Here is a 23891-nt window from a genome sequence, read left to right as displayed (position 1 = left end):
CTTCCCCGCCCAGGAGAAGGATGTGGCAGTCCCCTCAGTACAGGGGCATCTTCGGCGGGCCCGCAGAGTCTGGCATGAAGCTCGGGCAGCTCTCGTTCGCACTGCTGCTCGCAACCAGAGGCTTGCAGACCGCCATCGCACTCCAGCCCCGGACTACCAGCCCGGTCAGAAGGTCTGGCTGTCCTCCCGTGATCTGCCACTCCAGACTGACTCCCGCAAACTGGCACCCAGGTACATTGGCCCGTTTGTCATTGAACGGATTATTAACCCCGCTGTGGTTAGGCTCCAGCTGCCTGCTGCCTTGAATGTCCACCCATCATTTCATGTCTCACTTCTCAAACCAGTTTCCTCCAGTCCTCTGAGCCCTCCGGCCGAGCCCCCTCCTCCCCCCCGGAGTATTGACAATCATCCTGCTTTCACCGTCCAGCAGTTGTTGGATGTACGAAGGCGAGGCCGGGGGTTCCAGTACTTGGTGGATTGGGAGGGGTACGGACTGGTCAATGGCCAATGGCTCTCCCGCTCCCTGATTTTGGACCCTGCTCTCCTTAGGGACTTTTATGAGAGGTACCCGGACAGGCCTGGTAGGACACCAGGAGGCGTCCGTTGAGGGGGGGGGTACTGTTATGATTCTGTTTAGTTGTATTTTTGTTGTGTGCTTTTGTGTGCTATTTCCTGTCTCACCCCTCTCTTCTCTGTTTTCCTCTGCAGGGCTGGTGTGTGACAGGGAGTTGGCTGGCTCCTCCCAGTAGCAGACGAGGCACACCTGTTTCCACTCACCTCTTCACCTGTAGAGATAAAAGCCCGGTCCTCATGCCACTTCCCTGCCAGATAATTCCTCTGTGTTTCGACCCTCCGGTGTGTCTCGCTGCTCTCCTCGTTGTTTGGATTATTGTTTGGATTTTTGCCAGCCAACTTCCTGACTCCACTGCCGTATTTTTTGTTCTCTGCTTGAATAAAGCTTTTTGTTTATCGACCATCTCTCTCCAGTCTTTTGCTTTGGGGTCCAAAATCCTATAGGCCGTAACATATTGTGTTCACCTGTTGCCCTTTTGTTTCTGCCTTCCCTGTCCAGCTGTGTCTTGTCCTGTGATTACCCTTCTGTGTATTTAGTCTTGTCTTCCCCTGTGCTCCATGTCCGATCGTCTTTGTTGTCACCCTCCATGTTGGTTTTTCTGGTCTGGATATTCCTCTTGCTACGAATTTATGGATTTATTTGTTCATCGTCAAAAGCTTTTTTTTAATTAAAGCTCACTTTTTGTTATACGGTGTACCTTCTCCTCATTCTGCATTTGGGTCCTGATTTTCCCCAATACCTGACATCATTTACCAAAGGAAAATAGATAATGCCTATACCCATGATTTCATGCGGCCGCAACATTTAAGGCAATGCACCCTTGGGCCAATCGAAACATTTGCCATTGCTGTCCTTATGAATTATCTTTCATGTTTATTACTTTAGTATTCAAAAGAAATAAAGTTGTAAATAACATAGCACGTTATTATTTTTGACATTTTGACTGGAGCCACGTCTACAACACAATTCTGAGAGCAGTTGGACCTAGAACCCGACTGTGACACCAACAGTATGGCCTACAATCACTTAAGTCTTCTACCAAGTAAACCTCACTCAAATCTGCATTAGTTAAACCATTAGTCAACTTCTTTAAAACCATGGACAGGACCACTGTATTTGACAGACCAGAATGAATCATTCTTGTAATGGTCATATGGGTCTGCTTGGTAGACAGACACCTTGGAGTTTATGGTGCATCAAAAAATCAAAGCTGTATTTCATTTCTTTCACTCAATAATTCACTTGACAAAACCACATTTTCAAATAGAACTTTAATGAATATATCTATATAATTTTATATATGTATATATATACCTTTTTGTATTTTTTGTCTTTACTAGCGAGGATCAGTATTTTGTATTGCTTCCCCTTTTCCTTATGGTCCTTTAAATGTATTGGTCTGCTGATTTGAAATATACTAGTTTTCAATTTGAAGAGTTTCAGGTCTGACTCTTGTCAGTGGCCAAAGTGTTGGGAAAAGGAGCTGGTGGCTTTTAAAATGGCTTTTTTTCACATCAGGATATTAACTTAAAACAGAGAAACAGAACCTCCACTTTTAAATATACTTTACAAAAGGTAAAAAAAAAGATTTGGACGCCTTAAGTAATTTTTGTCTTACTTTTCACATATCTCAGAAGCATCATGTTGATGCTTTTTGTTTTTCTCATTTGTTTAGCATGTAAACACCACTGACAACACCAACACAGACCACATTTAGCCCACTGTCCCAGCACTTAGGCTACTGACAATTTGTCACAGGCAGGCGTGAAGCCTTTATAGCCCAACGTTACAGGTGTAGGAACTCTGAAACAATATAACAATATCAATACATACCACCACTAAAATAAATGGATTAATATACATTCTATCGCCAACACTTATACACTGGTCAGCACATTAAAAAACACTGATTATTAGGCTACGTTGGTAATGTTTAGAGAAAAAAGAAAAGAAAAGCTAGGGAAAATGTCAAATTAAAGATAAAGTAGGGATGGAAATAGAGAAGAGTATTAACTAGGACAAGAAAGACAATTGATTTTCCAAAAATAAGTAAGAAAATAATTTCCCAACAATAAAACACGAAATAACATTCACAGTATATGACAACTAGCAATGTACCGATGAGCAAGGCACGTAGCGCCCAGTTGTTCCAGGGAAGCAACTCAATTACCAGCGACTACTGGGCGGTTGCCATTGACAATGTGAAAGTAAATGCGAGGTGAAGCAGAGTGTTGCTGAAAAAGAGCATGCACGCTCAGTCAACTCTCCCTACACAGATAAATGCGATGACATAATAAAATAGAGCATAATGTAAAGATGAATTTACACATGATCACCCTCTCACATTGTGCACATGCGTTCCACATAATACCACTGACTTTAGTGTACATAAGCAAGATAAAGACAATTTAAAACAGGAATATAAAAAAATTACAAAAAGAAAAATATTTCAAAATGTATAAATACCCTGCAATAACCATTACGATCATAGAAACACCAGCAACGTGATATTAATACGCAAGGAGTTACAATCTCATTAAACCGAGAGATGATAATCAATCACTGAGAATGAAAAGACAACCAAAGGATTACCATTTACAGACATTATGTGCTTTTGTTGAAGTAAATGGATTGATAATACATAATACATTTATTTTTCTAGTTTGTCAAATAGTAGATAGTTATAGCTAAAAGAGAGATGGAGGAAAGGGGAACTGAAGCTAGCAGATGTGCTCTTTCCTCTTTCCCTCCTCCTCCAACTTGTCTTCAACTAGGGTTGAATTCAACTTGCCAACGCAACTGGTCCAAAAGTGCATTCAGAGTTCAGTTTGTTAGTCCAAAAGTCAGATTTTGGACATGTGTATAGGTTTCAATTCAAAATGTCACGCAGTACATCTATCACAAAGGTTTATTTTCTCCTTAAAGCCTCTAAAATATATGCTGTTCACAAAATGTGACTTTTTTATAGAGATCATTTATAACTTATTCAATAATCCATTATGTGCTTGTGTTATAAGATAGGAACTTGGTTGGATAATATGGTTGATATTTCATATTAGCGTAACACGATTTAAATATTTAGCTAAGTTCTAATTAAAACACCACCCCCTGAGTGTAAACTGAATTGACCCCCACCCTGTGGCCTGGTTGCAGCCCTTTGCAGGAACACTCAACTGATGCTGCCTTGTAGCCTTCGGTATCACATTTTTTTCATAAACAGTCATACAAAGCCTGAAATACATTTTTGCAATTAAACATCACAAATATCTCGTAAAGTCCATCTTTACAAGTACATCCTTTGACATAGAAGGAGCATTTAGCAACATTTCTACTCTCTGCAGTGATTTAATAATACCTCGGCCAGCTATTGAAATATCTGGGTTTGAAACCATTCTCCCAAACCAAAGCTAAACCACATTTTAAGTAATATCTTGCAATATAATTAACTGTTTGCAAAACGTTTCTGTTGTAGCTGTGCTCCAATTAATATCTTTAAAGAAAACCTCTTTATGTTGCACTTTTTGCAAACAAAGGGATGTTCACTTAAGACAACAACTTTCAGTAAGTTGTTAACGCAATTCCTACTGTCAAGTGAACCAAAAACTAGTGAAACAATAATAGCAGTCTACTTCCATTTGGACAGAGCTCAGCAAATATTTGACAGGTTTAATACAAGTCTCAAGCAATTTATTGCCAGACAAAGTAACTTGTTCAGATGGACATTTGTTACAGTGTTTGCCCAAACTGTGACAACTGGCAGTGGTGTAATGGAGGCGAACAGGGGAATCTAGAAGTCTATGGCAGTGCCTTTCTCTTGGAGTGTGGAGAATGCCCACCTGTTACTGTAATTACTTTGAGGTATGATGAAAAATAAACAGTGTGTCAGCCTCTTCTCATGTGTGCGTGGGTCAGTAGGTTCAATATGGCTATATCCTACTCTTGGGCCTAGAGGTTAAGTAGCTACTGTTGACCTTGAATTGGCAATCAAGTCATCACTGAGCAGTTTGTTACTTGGCTGAATGTACCCGTCTGTGGCTCTCTGTTCTTTTTAAAACAAGAATGTGTGGCTTGAGCCATTTGGCCACTCTTTGCTTTTATTATTTACGATGCCTTAAAGTTTCAAGAAGTATACCGGAAATAATACCAGAAGGCATAGATTTGTTGGTCTGTAGGATTAAACTGAACGTCTAGATGTGAAAAATCTCTAACTCTAACCCTGACATTAGATTCAGTTCAGTTTAAACAGGGTTACTAGCGCCTCACAACTCTAAAGCTGTACCGGTTCTTCTTGTTTGAGTTGTAGTTTGTATTCCCACAGCAGCTGATTCAATGTAGAAGCGGAGAGAAATAAATAACTACTAAGCTTCCCTACCTACTCAGCAAGGCACTTACAACCAACTGCTGCACCGAACCTTGTGTTAGTGGGAACATCCCAGTTGTGTATGAGTGACGTTGTAAAATAATTAAGCTTCCTTTTTACTGAAGCCTCCACTGCACCATTGCTGTATAAATTGTTGACAAACAATGTTTTGCCTCTTAAGTCATGACCATTTAAAGCCGTTGTCTAGAAGTTGTATATAATCTCAGGTGTTATATGACTGTTATGATATTGGTAAGTAATTATGGCAGTTAGATACCCCAGGCTCAAAGACTCTCCCTATTTAATCTTAAATACCTCTAACATCTCAACTAATGTATTCCTCCTCTTTGAGTTTTAGTTTTAAACTGGCGTAGTTTTCCTGTTGAGTGTATCCGAGTTGCTATCCCTGTCCCTTTTGGCCGTCAGTCGGTCCAGGGTCCCCATGTTGCCCCTGTCCCTCTCCATGGTGGCTGTAGATATTGGAGCTGTCTGGGCTGGTGTGGTGGCGGATGTGGAGGTATTCAGCGGTGCTGCATTCTGGGCTACAGCCGCTGCTGCCGCCAAGTTGGACTTGGAGTGGGATGGGAGTGTGCCGCTGCTTATAACCGCTCCTCCTCCTCCTCCACTGCCACTGGAATCCTTTGGGAAGTAGTTGTGGAGCTGGTACAAGGTAGCGCGATCCACCGTGCCATACAGTGGTGGGGCGCCGCCTCCTAGGCTGCCAAGCTTGGAGTCCCTCGACAGGGTGTACATGGAGATGTCGCCGCCGCCTCCACTTCCACCGCTGCTGGTGTGGTGCGGGTTGGGCAGAGTGGCCACAGAGAAGGGTGGAGCAGAGGGCGGCAGGCTGAAGGTCTTGGACGTACCAATGGGAGAGTTCTCCTGTGAGTGTGGGGGGTCTGTCGAGCGAGAGCTGGAGCGAGAGCGCCGTCTGAAACGGTAGCTGGGCAGTCGCAAAACGGCGTGAGTGGTGCTCTTGAAAAGGTCGCTGCGAGATCTGCAGCGCAGCTCCTTGTTCTTCTCGATGTAGATGTTGACAGCGAGGACACCCACCATCTCAGCCAGGATGAAGGACAGGCCGCCAAAGTAGAAGGACCAGCCGTAGGAGTAGTGCCACTTCTTGTCCTCATCCTTCTTGGGGGAGATGTCACTTAGAGCTGCTGAGATGTACACGATCACTCCAATGATATTGCTTAAGCCTGAGGAAATATACAAGTCTTTAAGTATAATTGCTCCTCAGAGGCACATTAACCTGCAGCTTCATTAAACTGTTTTCCAAGCAGAGATATTGGAACTGTTTTATTTTTATTATACCGTTTAGACGCAGGCACCATATACAAATCTATCTGCATATCATACATACAAATTCTCATTATGTTTGTATAAGCAGATCTGAAACATTAGAATGTATGTGAGAAGCACATTACATTTCGCTTTGAGTGGAATATGACTGAACATTTTCAACTATGGCTCAAAGTAATGAGTACAAGAACAATGGTTTCTGCCAAAACCAAGATAAACTGCAGTCTTACCTGCAGCTACAAAGAGAATCCCTCCGCCTAGAATTATGTTTCTTTTGCTCTTGTAGAAGCCGCTGGCAGCAACACACACTCCACCCAGCAGAAGCAATATGGCGCTAAGGATGGGGAAGATGCTTGAGGCGCGCACCACACCTGCAGGAGAAAACATTATCAGAAACACATCATGTGTGTACTGAAATATTACTTTTTCAGGACATTGTTGTGTGTAATAAAATGATTAATTCTATATGTTTTAAATGAAGTACAACTAGTGAGGAGACTTTTTGGGTTCAACACCATTTGAAGGTGCAAAGTTAACAGCCTTGTGAAACTCCTGGGAGATGAGGTGTTACTGTACCGATACGTGCTACACAGCTGACACTACAACTTGGCTCTCGAACAGTAACTATGTTTAAGTTTTCTACATAATATTCATAAAATGATGTCATTTGGGCTCCGAGGAACAACACATTTTGAACAGAATGCCTGGATTTAAAACTGGTGGTAGTAATTGAAAGATGTGGGGAAACCTGTTAAGCCCGAGAGACCCCGGTACCGGGGCACTGCCGCAACATCTTGCAGGAAACAGTGTCTGAGGGCATGTTCATTTAATAAACTATGAATGTTTTATATCCATGTAACGGGAAGAAACTCATCTAACTGATCATTATTAATTTTTTTTCAAAATAAAACCCACAATGCTAACGCTGAGCATCTGAATTAGCAACGAGCGAAAAATGCTAACAGATTACTGCACCGAAATTATGTATCTTTTCTGCAGATCCATGACATCGTTTCACATCATGAGGTGACACAGAATCGAAGGGTACCCTCATTATCACTCAATTGTACGAACTCGCGGAGATAATAACAAGAACGGACATCAAAACATGTGGCGCTAGGTAGCTAAAAACGCTAACATGGTTTACCTGTGTCGTAGTCTGGTCAAAAGTGGTCTTCAATGGTATTAAAACGATAAAAACGCTGCTGAAGTTAATCCATAGGTTAATCCAATGTGTCTGTGTCCCTTTGAAATGATTTCTGATAATCCATAAAGAAATAAACCTGCTTTTCCGTTTCCAGATGTCAGAGCTAGAGCTATAGCTCTTCATTTCATTTAATTTCAAACCTTTATTTATCCAGATTGTCCCTTGAGATCATAGATCTCTTTTTCAAGGGAGACCTGCAGCAATTAGGTTCCACATGAAACATAAAACAACATAAAACAATAGAGGATATCATTCAACATATTTACAAGCTACATTTACATACCTATCAACATTTACAAATACCCATAGTTTCAAAGATCATTTCACTTAGACTTGCTTTAAAAACATTCAGAGGAATACAATTGCTCAGTTTCAATTGTAGCTGTAGACTGTTCCAAGCAAGTGGTGCTGCGCACATAAAAGCTGTCTTACCTAAGACAGTCCTTGCTCTTGGCACATCTAACAAAACTACATCATGCGATCTCAGACAATAGCTGCTTGCAACTCTCTGTGTTATCAGTGAACATATGTAATACGGGAGTTTACCCAACATGGCTTTATAAATAAACATGTACCAATGACTGAGCCTCCGTACAGTAAGTGATGGCAAACCTGCCTTGGTATACAGGGTACAGTGATGTGTAAGTGCTTTACAATTAGTGACAAATCTCAGTGTGCTCACCAAATCACCATAGTCCAGCACAGGTAAAAAGGTCACAGTGACTAGCCTTTTCCTGGCCTCAAAAGAGAAACAGGACTTGTTTCTGAAAAAGAAACCTAGTCTAACCCTTAGCTTTTTGAGCAGGTTATTTACATGAAATGTAAAAGCGAGACAGTCATCAAGCCAAATACCTAGGTATTTATAACGGGCAACCACTTCAAGTATTATTCCTTGCGCAGTTACAATATCCAAAACAGGCTCTGGTGTCTTTTTAGCTTTTGAAAAGAGCATTACCTTAGTTTTATCAACATTTAAAATAAGCTTTAGTTCAAAGAGCTGAGTCTGAATAATGTTAAAACAGCCTGCAATTTAACAACAGCCTCCTTAATGGAGGGACCTGCACAGGACATCATGGTATCATCCGCATAACAATGTAAAGTAGCTTCATCGACATTTTCACCGAAACTGTTGATATATATATATATATATATATATATAAACGCAACACTTTTGTTTTTGCTCCCATTTTTCATGAGATGAACTCAAAGATCTAAAACATTTTCTATATACACAAAATAACCATTTATCTCAAATATTGTTCACAAATCTGAAAAAATCTGTGATAGTGAGCACTTCTCCTTTGCCGAGATAATCCATCCCACCTCACAGGTGTGGCATATCAAGATGCTGATTAGACAGCATGATTATTGCACAGGTGTGCCTAGTGCTGCGTACCGGTACGCCGAACCGGTACTGGACTTGTAAAAAGTTTCGGTTCAAGTCCGGTTAAAACCGGAACGTCGGGAACCGGTACTTGGACTCGCAAAAAAACTAGCACTTACGTATATTCTGTTGTCTGTGGTTATTTAAACATTCCCTGATAAACGTTATTCAGCGTCAATAAATGAGTGCTAATCCCAGTGTGCTCAGTGTACAACATCACATGTCATTTCACCTTCGATTCACGGTTTGAAAACGTAGCATTTCGCCACATGCTAATGCTAACCGGAAGTGAATACTTTTCAGAATAAAAGTATTAAGTTAATAGTGTGAACTTCTGGTTTTTTCAGAATAAAACTGATTTAAATTAAATAGTGTATTTAATTCAAAATTACGGTTATGGTATGGGCAGGCGTATGTTATGGACGACGAACACAGGCCACTCGATTCACAACATTACCCTAACCCTAACCCTAACCCTAATCCTACCCCTCACACCAGATACTGACTGGTTTTCGGACCCCCCCAGACCCCCCAATAAAGCAAAAATGCACGTTTCAGAGTGGCCTTTTATTGTGGCCATTCTAAGGCACACCTGTGCAATAATCATGCTGTCTAATCAGCATCTTGATATGCCATACCTGTGAGGTGGGATGGATTATCTCGGCAAAGGAGAAGTGCTCACTATCACAGATTGTTTCCGATTTGTGAACAATATTTGAGAGAAATGGTTATTTTGTGTATATAGAAAATGTTTTAGATCTTTGATTTCATCTCATGAAAATGGGAGCAAAAACGCAAGTGTTGCGTTTCTATTTTTGTTCAGTGTATGTAGAGAATAAAAGTAGACCTAAAACAGAACCTTGGGGAACACCATTAGCAATGTTCAACCACTCAGAAGTGAGCCCATCAAAGTGAACACATTGGGACTTTTCAGAGAGGTAGTTCCCAAAGGCTGGATATGCCTATACTGGCTAGCCTCTGCTTTAAGATGCGATAATCGACGGTGTCAAACGCTTTGGAAAGGTCAATAAATAGAGCTGCAAAACTCTGCTTATTGTCTAAGATACTCGTAATGTCATTCACCACTTTCATTGTCACAGTGATGGTGCTATGTTGCTTTCTGAAACCTTTTTACATAAAAACTCCTTTACTTGTTCACTCACTAGGTGTTCGAGCACCTTCGCCAGAACTGACAATTTAGAGATTGGCCTATAGTTAATTAAAATAGTTTCCTCCCCTCCTCTTAGCAAAGGCAAGACATAAGCTGACTTCCATACTTTTGGAATTGCATTTGTGCTGAGGGAGAGGTTAAAAAAAGCTCTATATCTTCACTCTCATGCAAAACTGCGTCCGTGAAGCCCCCACCTTTTTGTTTTACCGTGTGTGTGTGGGGAAATCCCCCTTCGATTCTTTTGTCTCTAACGGTCAGAAAGAGATGTCAATCAGCAACATCGACAAAGGGGGGCCAGAGATATGGAAAATCCACCCAAATGACCCCAGAAGTGTTTTTTTGTTGCTAAATCTCTCTAAAAAGGTCAGATTTCACTTGTTTTGCATCACTCTTGATACAGGGTACTTATTATATGTTGTACTTTGGATTCCTAAAGCTTTTAGTCTACTAACCCATCATCCAAGGGTATTTTCACTATAAGTAAACAATTATTTTTGGACGGACACTATAATTTACAGTTTTTTTACTATGTTCAATCGGAATTTTCTTTAAAATAAAAAACATCTATATTGATTCTGTCTTTTCTAAATCCAACTCACAGGTTTATCATTACTTTGAGAAAAAAGATTATTAATTTAACCCTTTTAGAAGGGAAGATATGGTCATTTGTTCTGGGAATGTCATTTTCGAGCCTGAGACCTGAAAAACAGGCTTAGGGCTAAACAGGTTAAAAGAGGCAAGGAATATTTAACCAAAGTGTGATATTACGTAATTTATAAAAAAATTATTTGGAGGTTGGAGCCATATTATGCAACCAAAGTCACAATGTCCAGCCCTAACCCTAAGCAGGCTTTTTCTTACCCATGCAAGTCCCCAAACCGAACAGAACTGCAATGTTAATTTGCTAGAATACTTTGTGAACTGTGTTTGAGTCTATAGATTTTATAATAGATGGAAGCAGGACAATCTCAAGCACCTAAAACTACTCTACAGTAGTTTATTCTAATCTGCAGACACCTTGAACTTTAAAGCAGTAGTGATAACGTACGAAACATTATAAAAGATTAAAATGCTGCAGCTGAATAGTTATATCTCTAGCAGGAACATGTGGAAAAAGCAGAGTCTTCAAGTTTTCAAGGTGACTTTTCCAGCTGCATTATATTTTGTTTGCCTCTGAAGAGAGAAGATACTGCAATGATAAGCATATACTCAAATAAACTTCTGTCAGACATGTCATACAGAGGTTGCAAATGTATTGCTATGTCATACATACTTGTGTATTCTGCTCTTGCTCTTTGCACTTTTCTTGCATTTCATGTATTTGTATTTGCTATGTTTGTAAATGTCATGTTCTTAAATGTTTTATGTGGGACTGCGGATGGAAAGCAGCTCAAAGCTAAATCCGGCATATTTACGCTTGGCACATGTATTGTTTTAAGTGTTCATTAATGTGCAATGTCCCTACCAAATAAATAATTACAAAAAAAATAAAAAAATAATAATAATTATTATTATTATTCTCTGCATTTGTTTTTAAACGGAAAGGGGCTCTGTGGCTCGTGTGTGAGTCTTCCGCATATTTCATTGATTATCTGGATAAGTACCTGATAAGAAAGATTTCTGAGCTTTTGGGTTTTTGTGGTGATTTAGGGGGCAAATCCCTAGTGTGTGGTTCTTAACCAAAAAGTGTATCAAATGATTATTACCTACTCCTATGAGGTTGATCTTTTAGTCCTATCATGTAAGTCAAAAGAAGAGGCAACATTATTAGTTGACTAAAATATATGTAAAACAATGGAAATATCATACATCTGCAGCTATTTTGATGACTGCTGATGACAAATTGGTTAGAGCTCCTCAATATTTAGCTTATTTTCTCAAATATAATTGCCCGTTTAAAAGCTTTTGTGTTTTTGTTGGACCGAACAAAAAACTTGTCATCCAAAGCCACCTATTACATTTGATTTTATTAAAAATAAATTAAAATACTTTGAAAAAACTTAAGATATTTAATTCAGTCAATGTTGCAAAACAATACAGACACAAAAATCGTAGGTAGCATCACAGCTTCCTTCACATAAATATATATCTTCTTATGATATATGGATTGTGAAGCATACAGTTGGTAAACCAACAGGTTCAGGGCTGTACGAACAGGATTTGCTATCACAATGAAAGCAGGATGTGAAACCAGAATCCTGAGCTGAAAATAATCCATTAGTGAAGGCTGTTCTTTCAATCCATCTGTGAAAAAGCTTTCTGTACACCCCCAGACTCCCAACCCCATGCACCTGGGCATTTATACACACACATACACACAAACACACAGACAAATGCACACAGATTTACACACACATTTACACACACCTCCAGGAACACTTTGCTTGAATCTGACATCCGTGCATTGATGTCCGCCCACCATCCCCTTCTGTCCTTTCTGTATCCGTGTGTGATGGAAACTGTGTGTGTGTGTGTGGTGTGTTCTGTTGAGATGTGTGCGCACACAGTGTGTACTATAGGCTCAATGTGTGTGTGTGTGTGTGTGTGTGTGTGTGTGTGTGTGTGTGTGTGTGTGTGTGTGTGTGTGTGTGTATGTGTGTGTCACTCACGCAGCAGATACTCTGCAGAATCTTGGTCATAGTCTACATCATCTGGGAAATGATCTATCTGGGAACACACACCTTGCTTCAAACCTGAAAAAAGGCAGAGCGGAAGAGGAGAAGAGGGTGAGAAGAAGGTAGAAAAACCTGCAACTCACAAGGAAGAGAGGATAATTGATGAAATACAAGATTGCCAGAATGGTAGAATAAAAAACGAGAAGACAAGAAAAACAATGAATAGAGCGAATTAACAAATTCAACAGACGTAGAGGCAGGAGAGACAGACAAATTGATGAAGCAAAATCAAAACATTAGATATAAAAGGGGACAATGAAAAGAAGAAAGACCATAACGTTATTGAACAGAAGAATTCAATATGATGCTTCTACACTGGCCAATCAGATAAATAGTTGTGGACTAAATGTGTACACCTGTGCTAACGACTCTATGAGTTAAATGCTACAGTTAGCCTGCTAACATACTCGAAATCACAACGTTTGGCAGGTGTATTGCTTACCATGTTCAGTATCTTATGCTAATCCGCAACGATACAGCTAAGGCTGATTGTTCTTATATTTTGGTCAAATGTCAGCCTCAAGGTGGTGAGGGGAAAAGTCTGAGTATAACCAGTCCTTGAGGACACGTCAGAAAGATTCAACCCTAGTGGACCATGAATGTGTGTGCATTCCAATTTTTGGTAATCCTTGTTGAGATATTTCAGCCTTGTATAAACACACAACATATGATTGTGCTAAAAAAACTCTCAGGAAAAGACCTATAAGATATTTTAAAGACATACAGAAATTTGACAGAAATAACAATCTATTAGCAGGAATCCACAATTTGCCCAGTGGACAGCAGATTGGGTTGAGAGGGCAGAGCATCTTTCTAACACCTTGGATGATTTATAAAAAGCTTGGAGGGATACATCTAGAGGTCAATGTTTTGTTACCTTCGCTATAGACAACGTGGCAACTCAGGTCATATCACAAACAAGGGTCTTTCAGATGTAAATGGTGGCGTAAAATAAACATTACATTTGATGGATATCGACAACATTTTGTTGTTGATTTGATTGGAAAAGGCAGTTAAAAAATGCTGTCCTAATGCTGTTTTACTGGTGTTGAAATGCACATGATCACACCTTTAATTTAAACACAATAACCGTACAATAGATACCTGCGTCATGGAAGCCTCATCTTGCATATGTGAGTGTTGTGTGTGCTCTGTCTGCCAGCTTCAGTAATGCAAGGAAACCACTTTATCAGTCACTGCATGAGCCACCACTCAAGTATGAATTCAGGGGCATTGTGATTGTGAGTTTTAAGTTGAATATATAATGAGTGTAATTATTTCTGCTTGTCTGTTAACAAAAAAGCGCAACGAGGGAAAAATGAAGCAAAGTACAGATACTGTTTATACATATGTTCTTAAATGTTCTTATTTGAAGTTCGCAACAATGCCAAAAAGTTATAATTTTCTGTCTCACTGTGTCATACGTTTGAAAAAATGTAACCATCAACAACTCATGCAGAAGTGACAATTTGAAGCCTGCACCTTACTCACTATGAGATGTTATTCTCATAACTGACCTCATATCCAAATCGAGAGCAAATCAGCAAAACACACAAATGAGTAGGGCAATGGGAGTAAGAGAACACCTATGTATGTCTGTTCTAATCACACTGATGATCACATTGACATTCACAAGACCCTCCAGTGTCAAGCACACGTATTTTCTGCCCAATTGTGGGGTCCACACAATCAGCTTTACCTTCTAGGCAGCAGATCCTCCAGAGACCAGAGTGGGTGAGTGCCCCTGGGTCTTTCTTGTCCTTGTTGTTGGAGTCCTCCTGGGACGAGTTAGCCGTGCTGTTGCATATGAAGGCACGGGCGTACAGCCAGTAGTCTGTACCGATGGCCACCGTCATCAGGGCGAAGGCCGCAAACGCCCCCATGGTGGTCAGCAGCACCTGGATGCCCCGCTCACACCACACCAGTGCTGGACGGGGAAGGAAACTAATATCTGAGAAGAAAAAAGACATGAATATCAGATGTACCAGAACACATGATAATACTTTAGATCTTACTCTGCCTGGTAACTGTAGGTTACTAGACTTGATATCAACCTTTAATGTTCAAGGTGAGAACTGATTTCTTCTTCACATTCTGTAAGTTTACTGAAATATTTAACTTAGTTGTAATCATTAAAAAAATATGTTTATTATATGCATTTACCAGAACTAGCTTAGATTTTCTGAGGGAAACATCGGCTTGCATTCTTTCCTCTTAGCACAGAAATCATGAATGTGCCAACTTATGTGACTAAGATGTGTTTGATGTAAACCAATTATGATAAAGGATACCACCTATTTATGAATTCCACATGGATTTCTGAAAGATTATTGTTGAGCGAAAGCTGTGGCAAGATGTATACTCTTATTGATTTCAGTCTCAGGTATCACTTGTAATGAGTGATATCTTGGTCACAAGTTTGATTCTTTTACCCATTCAAACGCCATAGTCATCCTCTGATTATCACTGATCACAACCATTGTGCTTGCATACAGGTTACAAATTGATTTTGAGAACTGACAGCCAAATAAAAACATAATGTATATATTTATATGTGAAAACTAAAAGCTTTTGTTGAAGTCGTCCATTTCCAAGGGTTTCATGCCACCCTGTTCACAATTCATTCATGGACCTATCGGATATGCTATTAATGCAATAATAGAACTACTGTCCCCTATGGGTGTTCTGTGTGTGAGTGGTGTGAGCTCGTGACTTCTCTTTGAGTGACGGCCTAAAGCTGTGAAGAAGAAGAAAATTGGAAGCACGCATCAGAGAAACAAAATGCCAATCCGATGTATCAACATCAAATATAACATTAAATATACCTACACAAACAATGTTAAGTGGAAGATGGACTTCTTGAAGACATACATTCCTAATTGTCAATGAGTTTCCTAAGAAAATGTAAATGAATACAATCCATTCATTGATAGATTAGTGGGTTCCTTCAGCAGGAGGGAACATCTGAAATGTTACCTTCCTGTCAAAACCTGCAGTTCAAAATGACTCACTTTTAAAATGCTTTCAAATCGACAAGTTGCAGGTATGGAGAATAATGAATACAATTATCAAAACACCGAAAGGCAAATGCAGATAAGCAAGACATAAACGGTTGCAGGGTCTTTAGGTTTACCTTCACATTAATAAACATAGAGGGTCAAAGAGACAAGAGTGTAGTGGATGACAAGACAAGAAGAGATGAGAGGAGGAATAAGAAAAAAAGAGGAGAACAGTGAGAGGGCCGACAAGACGGAAATTGAAACACAACACATATTGTGCTTCAGGAAACATCTAAGGGGACGGAGGGATCTGCAGAGGTTCTATTTAACCATGTAGTGCCTCAATAGGATTTCAACTATTTGAATTAAAATGTATTTAGCAACATGATTTCCGTAAATGCATTATATAAATGGTAGGTTAATGTAAACAATTGATCGAACATAGAATATTAATCCCACTGTGGGTTAAACTATTCAGTACATCTGCTGGCATGAAGGATGTTTCTATGGCAACACAAACCCAAAAACTCAGACCACAAGTAATCTGACCCTGAAACGGACCCTTCCTAGGGTTAGTCCAAAAAACACTGAAGGACACGGCAATCATTATTTTTGATTGATTTTGCAGGATTGTGCGCGTTAGTTTCTATTACATACTCTATACATAAGTCTGTGTTTGCAATTTATCTTAACATATTATTTTGTATTGGTTGTGAAAAGAAACATTTAACAACAAAAATGTTTGAGTTATGGTAATAATAACCAGTAAGACATTGTTGCTTGATTTGATTTGCACAGCAGTATTGTTAAAAAAACATCAAGGAGATGGTGAGGAAAATCATTGTTACCATTGAATCTTTCTAGTTTAGGGCAGAACAAATACTCATACGTTAATTGTAGATTACAAATGTCTACCTTGAAATTAACAGCTCATTTTGAAAACAGAATATTAAAATGTATTATTTTAGAGAATGTTTTATCTTTCATCTACATTTGAATTCAGAACTCTCATAAAGACAACAATCTTAGATTTTAAATTTTCGATCAGTCAAATACATTCTAATCAATTCAATTGATATACTATTGTGAAATATCACGCATTGTTTTATCCATAGACACAATCAAGGATTTCTTTTTTTTTACCTCGCTGTTTCATGGTGAGATGAGGAACAGTATAATACAACATGGCAGCAACATGTGTCCTCCATGTTCCCACTTAAAATATTTCCTGCAATAACAAATAATACCAACACGCAGTTTCTTCCTGTGTAGACAATAAAACACGTGACATTTATTATTTTACTTGATACTGATTGGTTAACCTCGACAAAAATGTATGGGATATATCAAATCAAGGCTGATTTTTGCATTTGAAATGAATAAATATATCTGTCTTCCAGAGCCAAACTGCATGTAAAAACAACACCATGAACACCAAAAGCCATTTCAGAATATTCCAGTATTGCAATTGCTTTTAATTTATGCCATCACTGAATATAAATATTTGAAACAACATGTGCTCTTAAATGTCATACCTGCTTATACAGTATGTCATCACTCCCTTTAATGATGTCCATTCTACATAAAAGCTCGCTAAAACCGATGCCGGGGAAGATTAATCAACGCCACTTGCCCTCTGAATCCATACCTCTGTACATCTACTCCAAAGTGTGTGTGTGTGTGTGTGTGTGTGTGTGTGTGTGAGTGTGTGTGTTTCTGGTTTCCTGCAAGATTTTTTTCATGTGCTCATTTGTGTGTTTGAATGTTTCTTAAATACCTATAATCATGTTTGGATGTGTCATGTATGTGCATATAAAAATACACATGTGCATCTCGTGGTTTGATGTGTATTCACTTGTATGTGTGTGTTGGTGTGTGTGTGTGTGTGTGTGTGTGTGTGTGTGTGTGTGTGTGTGTGTGAGTCTGTTTGTGTTACCTGAGGGCATGTTTCTGCCTTTTGCCTCCATCGCTTCTCCCCCTTGCTGCTGCAGTTCTTCTTCGTCGGTGAAGAGCGCTCCGTAGCCCCGGTCCGAGCCGCCTCCATCCACCGTTTATCCTTCGCACTTCTCCCCTGCCTCTCCCTCTCCTCTTATCCCTTCTTGTTTTTACTCCTCTTCTCCTTCTTCCTCTCTGTAACTTGAGCACTCCTCTCTGTTCCAGCGAGCGGGGGGCGATACTTCACTTGGTGTCCTCTCCTCTCATTGAATTGTCATGGCAGTCATCTTAGCTACTGAGAGTAGAAAGAAAGAGGCGGAGGGGGGTAAAGAGCAAATGAGAGGAGTGACAGAAAGGGAAGCAAAACAAAAGAAGATTTGAAAGAGTGAGAGAAAGAGGGAGAAAGGATGGATATGATTAAATAACGTGACATGGGTTTAGAAACCAGGGGATGCTCTTGCACAGAAGCATCTCCGACACAAACAATGTTTTCTACATGACGATGATAATATGTGTTTGAGTAAACAAACAAACATCCATAACCTAATGCCGACGGGAGGAAACGAGCCCCCTGTCAAACAAGAGAAGCTGGTCTGCCTCTCCACAGAGAGCGATATAAAGCAATAGAAAAGAACAGGCGATGCGAGTGAGCGTGCTCTAGTCCATTGCCATGGCAACAGTGAATTCCAAAGTCTATGGCGAAGCTGGCGAGTGTGTATGTGTGTAAGTGTTTGTGTGTGTGTTGGGGGAGTAGAGGGATGGATCAAACAGTTGAGAGGATTTTGCAAGGAATACCAAAAAAAAAAAGGTGTGTAACTTCCATTAGTCTGCAGAGGAGCCTGTATGTCATACATGAAGGATGCAAGCTTACACACACACATACACACACAGGTTTATATTCTGATATGCAGAGTAGCATATCGCACATGAGGAATGAACATTCACAGGAGAGATGACAGACTTGTGAGTCATTAGCATCGTGGTCACAGTGTCTGGGCATGTTTCACCCATCCAACTTTCTCCCTGTCGGTGCGATGGCTAATTCTCACCACTTGTGCTGGTTCATGCTTTGAAATGCACAATGCAGATGTCTCAAAGCTGAAAGATCCGAAACAAGTAGGGAATCGATTCCTTGCTTGAGGACATTTCAGCAGAGCGGCTGCTTTCCTCCTTGAACTCACCTCCTACATTTCAACAAGGAGAGTCTTTCAGAAGAGAACATCCCCGTTAGCACTGACATAGGGTTAGGTTTTTCCTAGATTTTCTGCAAGATGTAGCCAAAACTGTGGAGCACTAAAAAAATCCACTTCATAGCTAATAACAGAAGAACAGCAGGGAATCCCATCAACAGTGTTACTAAATGACTCTTTCGCCCACATTTCATTGACAAAGGTACACTATCAGATTTAGAAAATGTGTCTGTTATGGAGCCCAGTTTTAAAACTACAAACCATCCTCTTTTCAAGTTGTTCTACTGACAAATACCTGACATATTGAGAAATTGTGAGAATGGATCTTTTGTAACCTCAAATGGTGATTGTTTTGCAAGCAATATTTTGCAGATGAAGGGTTCAGGTGCTATGGGTTGCTTTTTGAGGCAATTGCAAACCCTATTGTCATAGTTTGGAGGAGAAGTTAAGTGTTGGTGAACATTTTCCCCAAAATATGTCCAATGGAGGTCTTCAAATGTTGGACCCTACACAAAATGAAACATGTATATACACTAAAAGGGGCAATCAGAACATGTCAGAAATAGATATCAGGATTATTCAGGCAATACACGTGATCCAAGCTTATATAGCCAAAGTGGTATTACACATATTAAGCTACAAACCATACCCATGGTAATAGAACAGGAAACCTCCAAGGACTTGATGAGACTCATAATCATTTGGACCTGGTCCCAATTTGGTTGTTTTTTTGTTTTCTTGGTTCCTAAAAAACAGAAGGATACATGAAGACAAACTACAAGTCAACCTTCATGTTGTGCCATGTGTTTGTCATACATCTAAGTCACATGAAGCTACCTTCACATGATAAGAGATGTTCTCTTAGCCTGTGCTGCTTCATTCAGCAATCTTTAGGTTTGTAACTTTCTCTATGGAAAACAAAGCCAGCAGAGCCGTTTACGATGGCTCATGTAAAGGCAGCTTAACTCGTTTTACAAAGTTATCGTCAACTTCGTCAACAATCACCAACTGTTTTTTTTGCCTAAACCCAAACTTCCTCACAAAAGTTAACATCAACCACAATATTTTCCTAAGCTGAGTTGTTGTATTGCCTCAGCCTAAACATGCTGAAAAAATGTTTTTATTATGAAATGACACTACGCAAGTACCGAAACCAAAATAGACACGCAGTGCCTGACACTTCAATAGTAAGAGGGGTCCATACAGCCTTATAGTTGGAAGTGAGAATGTGTTGAAGATTAACAGCAAGAGGAGTGTGACATCTGGATACATTCTCTGCCAGTGCAGCTGTCTGTCCTTTGATACAATATTAACATTGACATTCCTGTAGGAAAGATTTGACTAGATTGTAATAGTTTAAAATAAATGTGATGCAGTCAATCAAGCTCTAAATCACAAACTGTGTGTTGCAACACAAAGGGTCTCCCATCTCATTCCTTTTAAAATAAATCCCATATTCTGCTGTTGTGGACAAACAAAAACAGGAACTGTTCTCAGTGAAAGTAAAGAATCAAAACAGTCAGAAACTAAAGGCTTTTTTTTAAGAAAGCAAGCAAAGAGTCCATCTAGAAAAAGCTGTACAGACTGGCTGAAACTCTTCAACACCTCCACCCCCACCAGAGAATAATAATAATTGTTATGCTGCCTTGCATAATTTTTGGCAGATTTTCACCATTTCAACTTTCAAAATGTCCTAGTGGAAGTGTGAAGTTTGCTCATCCATCATTCATGTTCCTCTATTAGGGACCCATAGACTGAGAGAAAAGCATTGATGTGTCATCTGTGATGTCAATCTTGGGTTTCTAAAGAGAAGCTTTGAAGATGGAATTTTAGTTGCCTGCTCAGGGACGAGCCTATGAAGCAAAACGCTGGATGAGCAAGCAACAGAGTCACAGGATGTCAATTAGGCAAACATGCTCCCTAACATCTAAGTACATTTCTGTTAGAGAAAAATGCTGGTGATTTTTTTGCAAGCTACTGAAAGCACAAAAATTAAATCATGTTGAAATTCAAAACTGTGGCTCATACTTTGGGTCACTGCAGCATCCCACCATCAGCCATACCACCAGTATACTGTACACAATATTTCAGGACCAATATTTATTTTCAGGCAGACAGCAGCCAACCTTGTCAATTTAAGGCTGACAACTGATAGGCTAACACCTGATGTCAGACAAATTGTCAATATAGGTTTCTATCTACAATCTGACATTGGACCATTCTTACCAATTTATGTGGGGGGGGGCATACTTTTTCCTAATCACTAAAGACCAATGTACCCACCTGAATCTAACAGCACTTTGGTTGGCATAGCCATGACAACATAATGGTTTTCCTGGGGTTTTATAATGGAATTGTCGAATTGTCCAGACCTTTGAATCCGCCCACTGGTTGAGTTGAAATGGAGTGTAATGTGTAGACAATGTTGTCTTCCAACGTGCAAAAAGACGACCATAGCAAAGTAAAAACAAACTATGATGTTGGGCCATAATGCAGTCAAGGGAACACAGCTTGTCAACTAAATTAATCCAGCCCACACAACACTGATTGGCTAATCATCCGCCACACCTGCAGTGCTCATTGATGTAGCTTCATAATTATTACTTTTTGGTCTTGTAAATGCAAATCCTTTAACATTTTCAAAAGTGATCTCTCCCTCAATTGCAATGCATTGTGTTAAACAATTATAATGATATATTTTTGGAGTAAATGATACATAGTGTTATTGGATAACAGTGGTCATCGGAGGAACTGCAGCTGGAAAAGGATTTTACACTTTGCATTCATGTGATTGCTGCTTTTGAAGCCCTGGAGGACCCCTGGGAGGGCCTGCAATCATAGACAACAAACAGTACAAAAACAGGAACTCAGACATTAGTTATTTTTGTAACTTTAGGCTTTCAGTGTAGATTATTAGGAAGGTTCAGGCAGCACAACAAAAACAAATGAGAAAATACAAGAAAAGCTGGCCAGTGGATGCACAAAGCAGATGCTGAAAGTTCAAGGACAAATAATCCATGGACTGCATCATGAACTCAGCAACAGTCTGAATCCTGCCGTGAATACAGAGCAGCAGCATAACATGTCATTGGTGAAGATTATAATTGCAGTGGTTGTGAGCCACCATCAAAAACCAAATCCACGGAGAGTAAAGGTGCGATATGATGGAACATGCTGTGGTGTGTGAAAATGTACCCGTGTGGCATGTTAGAATTACACAACTTTGCTATAAATACTTCACAAAATGTGTTTTTTCAATTGTTTATAGAGAACTTTTCAAGGTTCTGAAATCAAACAAAGTGAAAGTGGATAGGTATGAAGCAATATCAGTTTGCTTCCCTATTATTATTCAATAGTCAAATCGAAATGCAGACTTCCCACTCTCTGTATAGTAGCTACATCCCTCCTGCACAGTGGATCCTCTACTCTCACAAAGGATAGGACAATACATTCTAATTTGTTATAATAAAAACGGGTTAAACATTTCCAGAAGGGATAATTACTGCATCAATCATTAATGAAGGGGTCTGTGGTAAGAAGTAGGCACCTTATTGTCCTAAGGTTTTCCGTTTACTGTTAAATATTTTCAAACAGGTAACAGTTATATCAAATATTTACAATTATTTCCTCTTACCTTTCAAAAGCGTTTTCACCCTCTGGACTTCAGCGTTGTTTGATTAAAGCTTTTTTTTGTATAGACTTTTTAAATGGACAAAAAATGCAAAGCGCTGCATGGACGTTCACTTCCCAGAGGATTACATCAAGAGTACAATGTGTACATGTAGGTGAGGTTCGCTCCTCTCCAGCGCGCACACGCGGCTCCCACTGATGGGCGTTCATGTAGTTAATGATTGATATATGGCAGCGGGGTATTGGCGATCGGTTTGATAAATATGTCGATCAGTTATGAGCTTACCTTAGAGAGAGCAACTTTTGCAGACGGTTCTGCAGGTGGTGGCGAGGCGCGTGCTGGTTGTTGGAGGGAGGGAGAGAGAGAGAGTGAGAAAGAGAGTGAGAGAGAGCAACAGGGAGAGAGATGGATGCGTGTCACGGAAGTACTGTGAATGTGGCATTTGTATTCATAAATGGTAAATATAATACATTGGTTTTTACTTACACACACTCACATTAATTATTATTAATAATGGTAATTTTTTAGTTATGCTATAATTATACTTTATTTTAAATTAGGGCTGTCAAACGATTACAAATTGTAATCAGATTAATCACAGCTTAAAAATTAATTAATCATAATTAATCACCATTCGAACTAAGTCCAAAATATGCCATTTCTTTATGTATATTGCTGTGGGAATGGAAAGATAAATGAAAGAAGGCGGATATATCCATTTAACATGTTTATTGTAAAAAATGTCTGTGTGTCAAAATGAAAGAGAGCACATATCAATCATCAAACCGTGGGGTCTTAATTCATTACGTGTTGATTTCTATCAACGGGGGAGTACTTCAGGAAAGTCGACGGGGGGGGGGGCTAGTGGAGTACTTCGTGACCGCAGAGCGTGAATGTTGTGATCAGCTGTTTTAGCAGTTCTCCAGTGAAGGGGGGGAGTCTCCCTCCGCAGCTTTGGCACAATTCCGTTGTACAGACCGACGTTAACAGCAACCTGTCTGTGCACACGGAGACCGACTCTGTCGTCCGGTAATCTAACCGCCTTCTGGAAAAGCTTCACAAGTTTTCACATGCATAGCCGCATGCAGTGGCGGATTTAGGATTGTAGGAGATCCGGGGCTTAGCCCAGGAGTCGTTGGGTTGGGGGGGGGGGGGGGAAGATTTGTTTTTAAATATTGAAGTTGAAAGCATCAATCTGGTGCACTTTGAGAGCAACATTAACCCTACCTTAATAACACCTTAAAGCGGACAAAAGGCACTCATTAACACCCTTTAATGAAGCAAACTAATGCCTTAACTCACTCAATTAGTCGTTTACTTATTAAGGTGAAACGAATGTGCGTAGAGTTTTAAAGGATGCGGATAGTCTCACCTTGATTCTGGCGCATTGCTTATCGTTTTATAGATCTATTCTCATCCACCATCTTTGTTTGTGACGTAAAGAGTGATTTGATTTGATTTGA

The 23891-nt window shown here is 39.8% G+C and overlaps 1 protein-coding gene across 4 annotated transcripts; it reads right to left on the bottom strand.

Annotated features, from left to right (window-relative positions):
- Positions 1–1888: 1888 nt before the first annotated feature.
- On the bottom strand, positions 1889–22799 carry LOC117455625 (voltage-dependent calcium channel gamma-4 subunit-like). Of its 4 annotated transcripts, none has more exons than XM_034095193.2 (6): positions 22714–22799; positions 17609–17902; positions 14373–14624; positions 12608–12691; positions 6467–6607; positions 1889–6133 (listed from the first exon to the last, which is right to left on the bottom strand). In XM_034095193.2, the coding sequence occupies exons 2-6, from the start codon at positions 17637–17639 to the stop codon at positions 5295–5297; spliced, it is 1347 nt and encodes a 448-aa protein (XP_033951084.1). In that variant the 5' UTR covers positions 17640–17902; positions 22714–22799; the 3' UTR covers positions 1889–5294. The 4 variants fall into 4 exon arrangements, with proteins under 4 accessions (XP_033951084.1, XP_033951085.1, XP_033951088.1 ...); XM_034095194.2 differs by lacking the exon at positions 22714–22799 and adding an exon at positions 22432–22701; XM_034095197.2 differs by lacking the exon at positions 22714–22799 and adding an exon at positions 19447–19518.
- Between the last annotated feature and the right edge of the window lie 1092 nt (positions 22800–23891).

This window comes from Pseudochaenichthys georgianus, chromosome 11 (genome assembly GCF_902827115.2).
Source record: "Pseudochaenichthys georgianus chromosome 11, fPseGeo1.2, whole genome shotgun sequence".
Classification (NCBI taxonomy): Eukaryota; Metazoa; Chordata; class Actinopteri; order Perciformes; family Channichthyidae; genus Pseudochaenichthys; species Pseudochaenichthys georgianus.
Note: the sequence above shows the minus strand (reverse complement) of the source record. Positions and strands in the feature narration are given on the sequence as shown.

What these genes read in the sequence shown, in the direction of transcription:
- LOC117455625 (XM_034095193.2), bottom strand. Translation starts at nt 17,639, where the DNA reads ATGGAGGCAAAAGGCAGAAACATGCCCTCAG. An exon ending in AGGCAGAAACATGCCCTCAG is followed by an intron (nt 14,625 to 17,608) that starts GTAACACAAACA and finishes TTTTCTTCTCAG; the next exon opens with ATATTAGTTTCCTTCCCCGT. An exon ending in GAGGATCTGCTGCCTAGAAG is followed by an intron (nt 12,692 to 14,372) that starts GTAAAGCTGATT and finishes GCCTTTTTTCAG; the next exon opens with GTTTGAAGCAAGGTGTGTGT.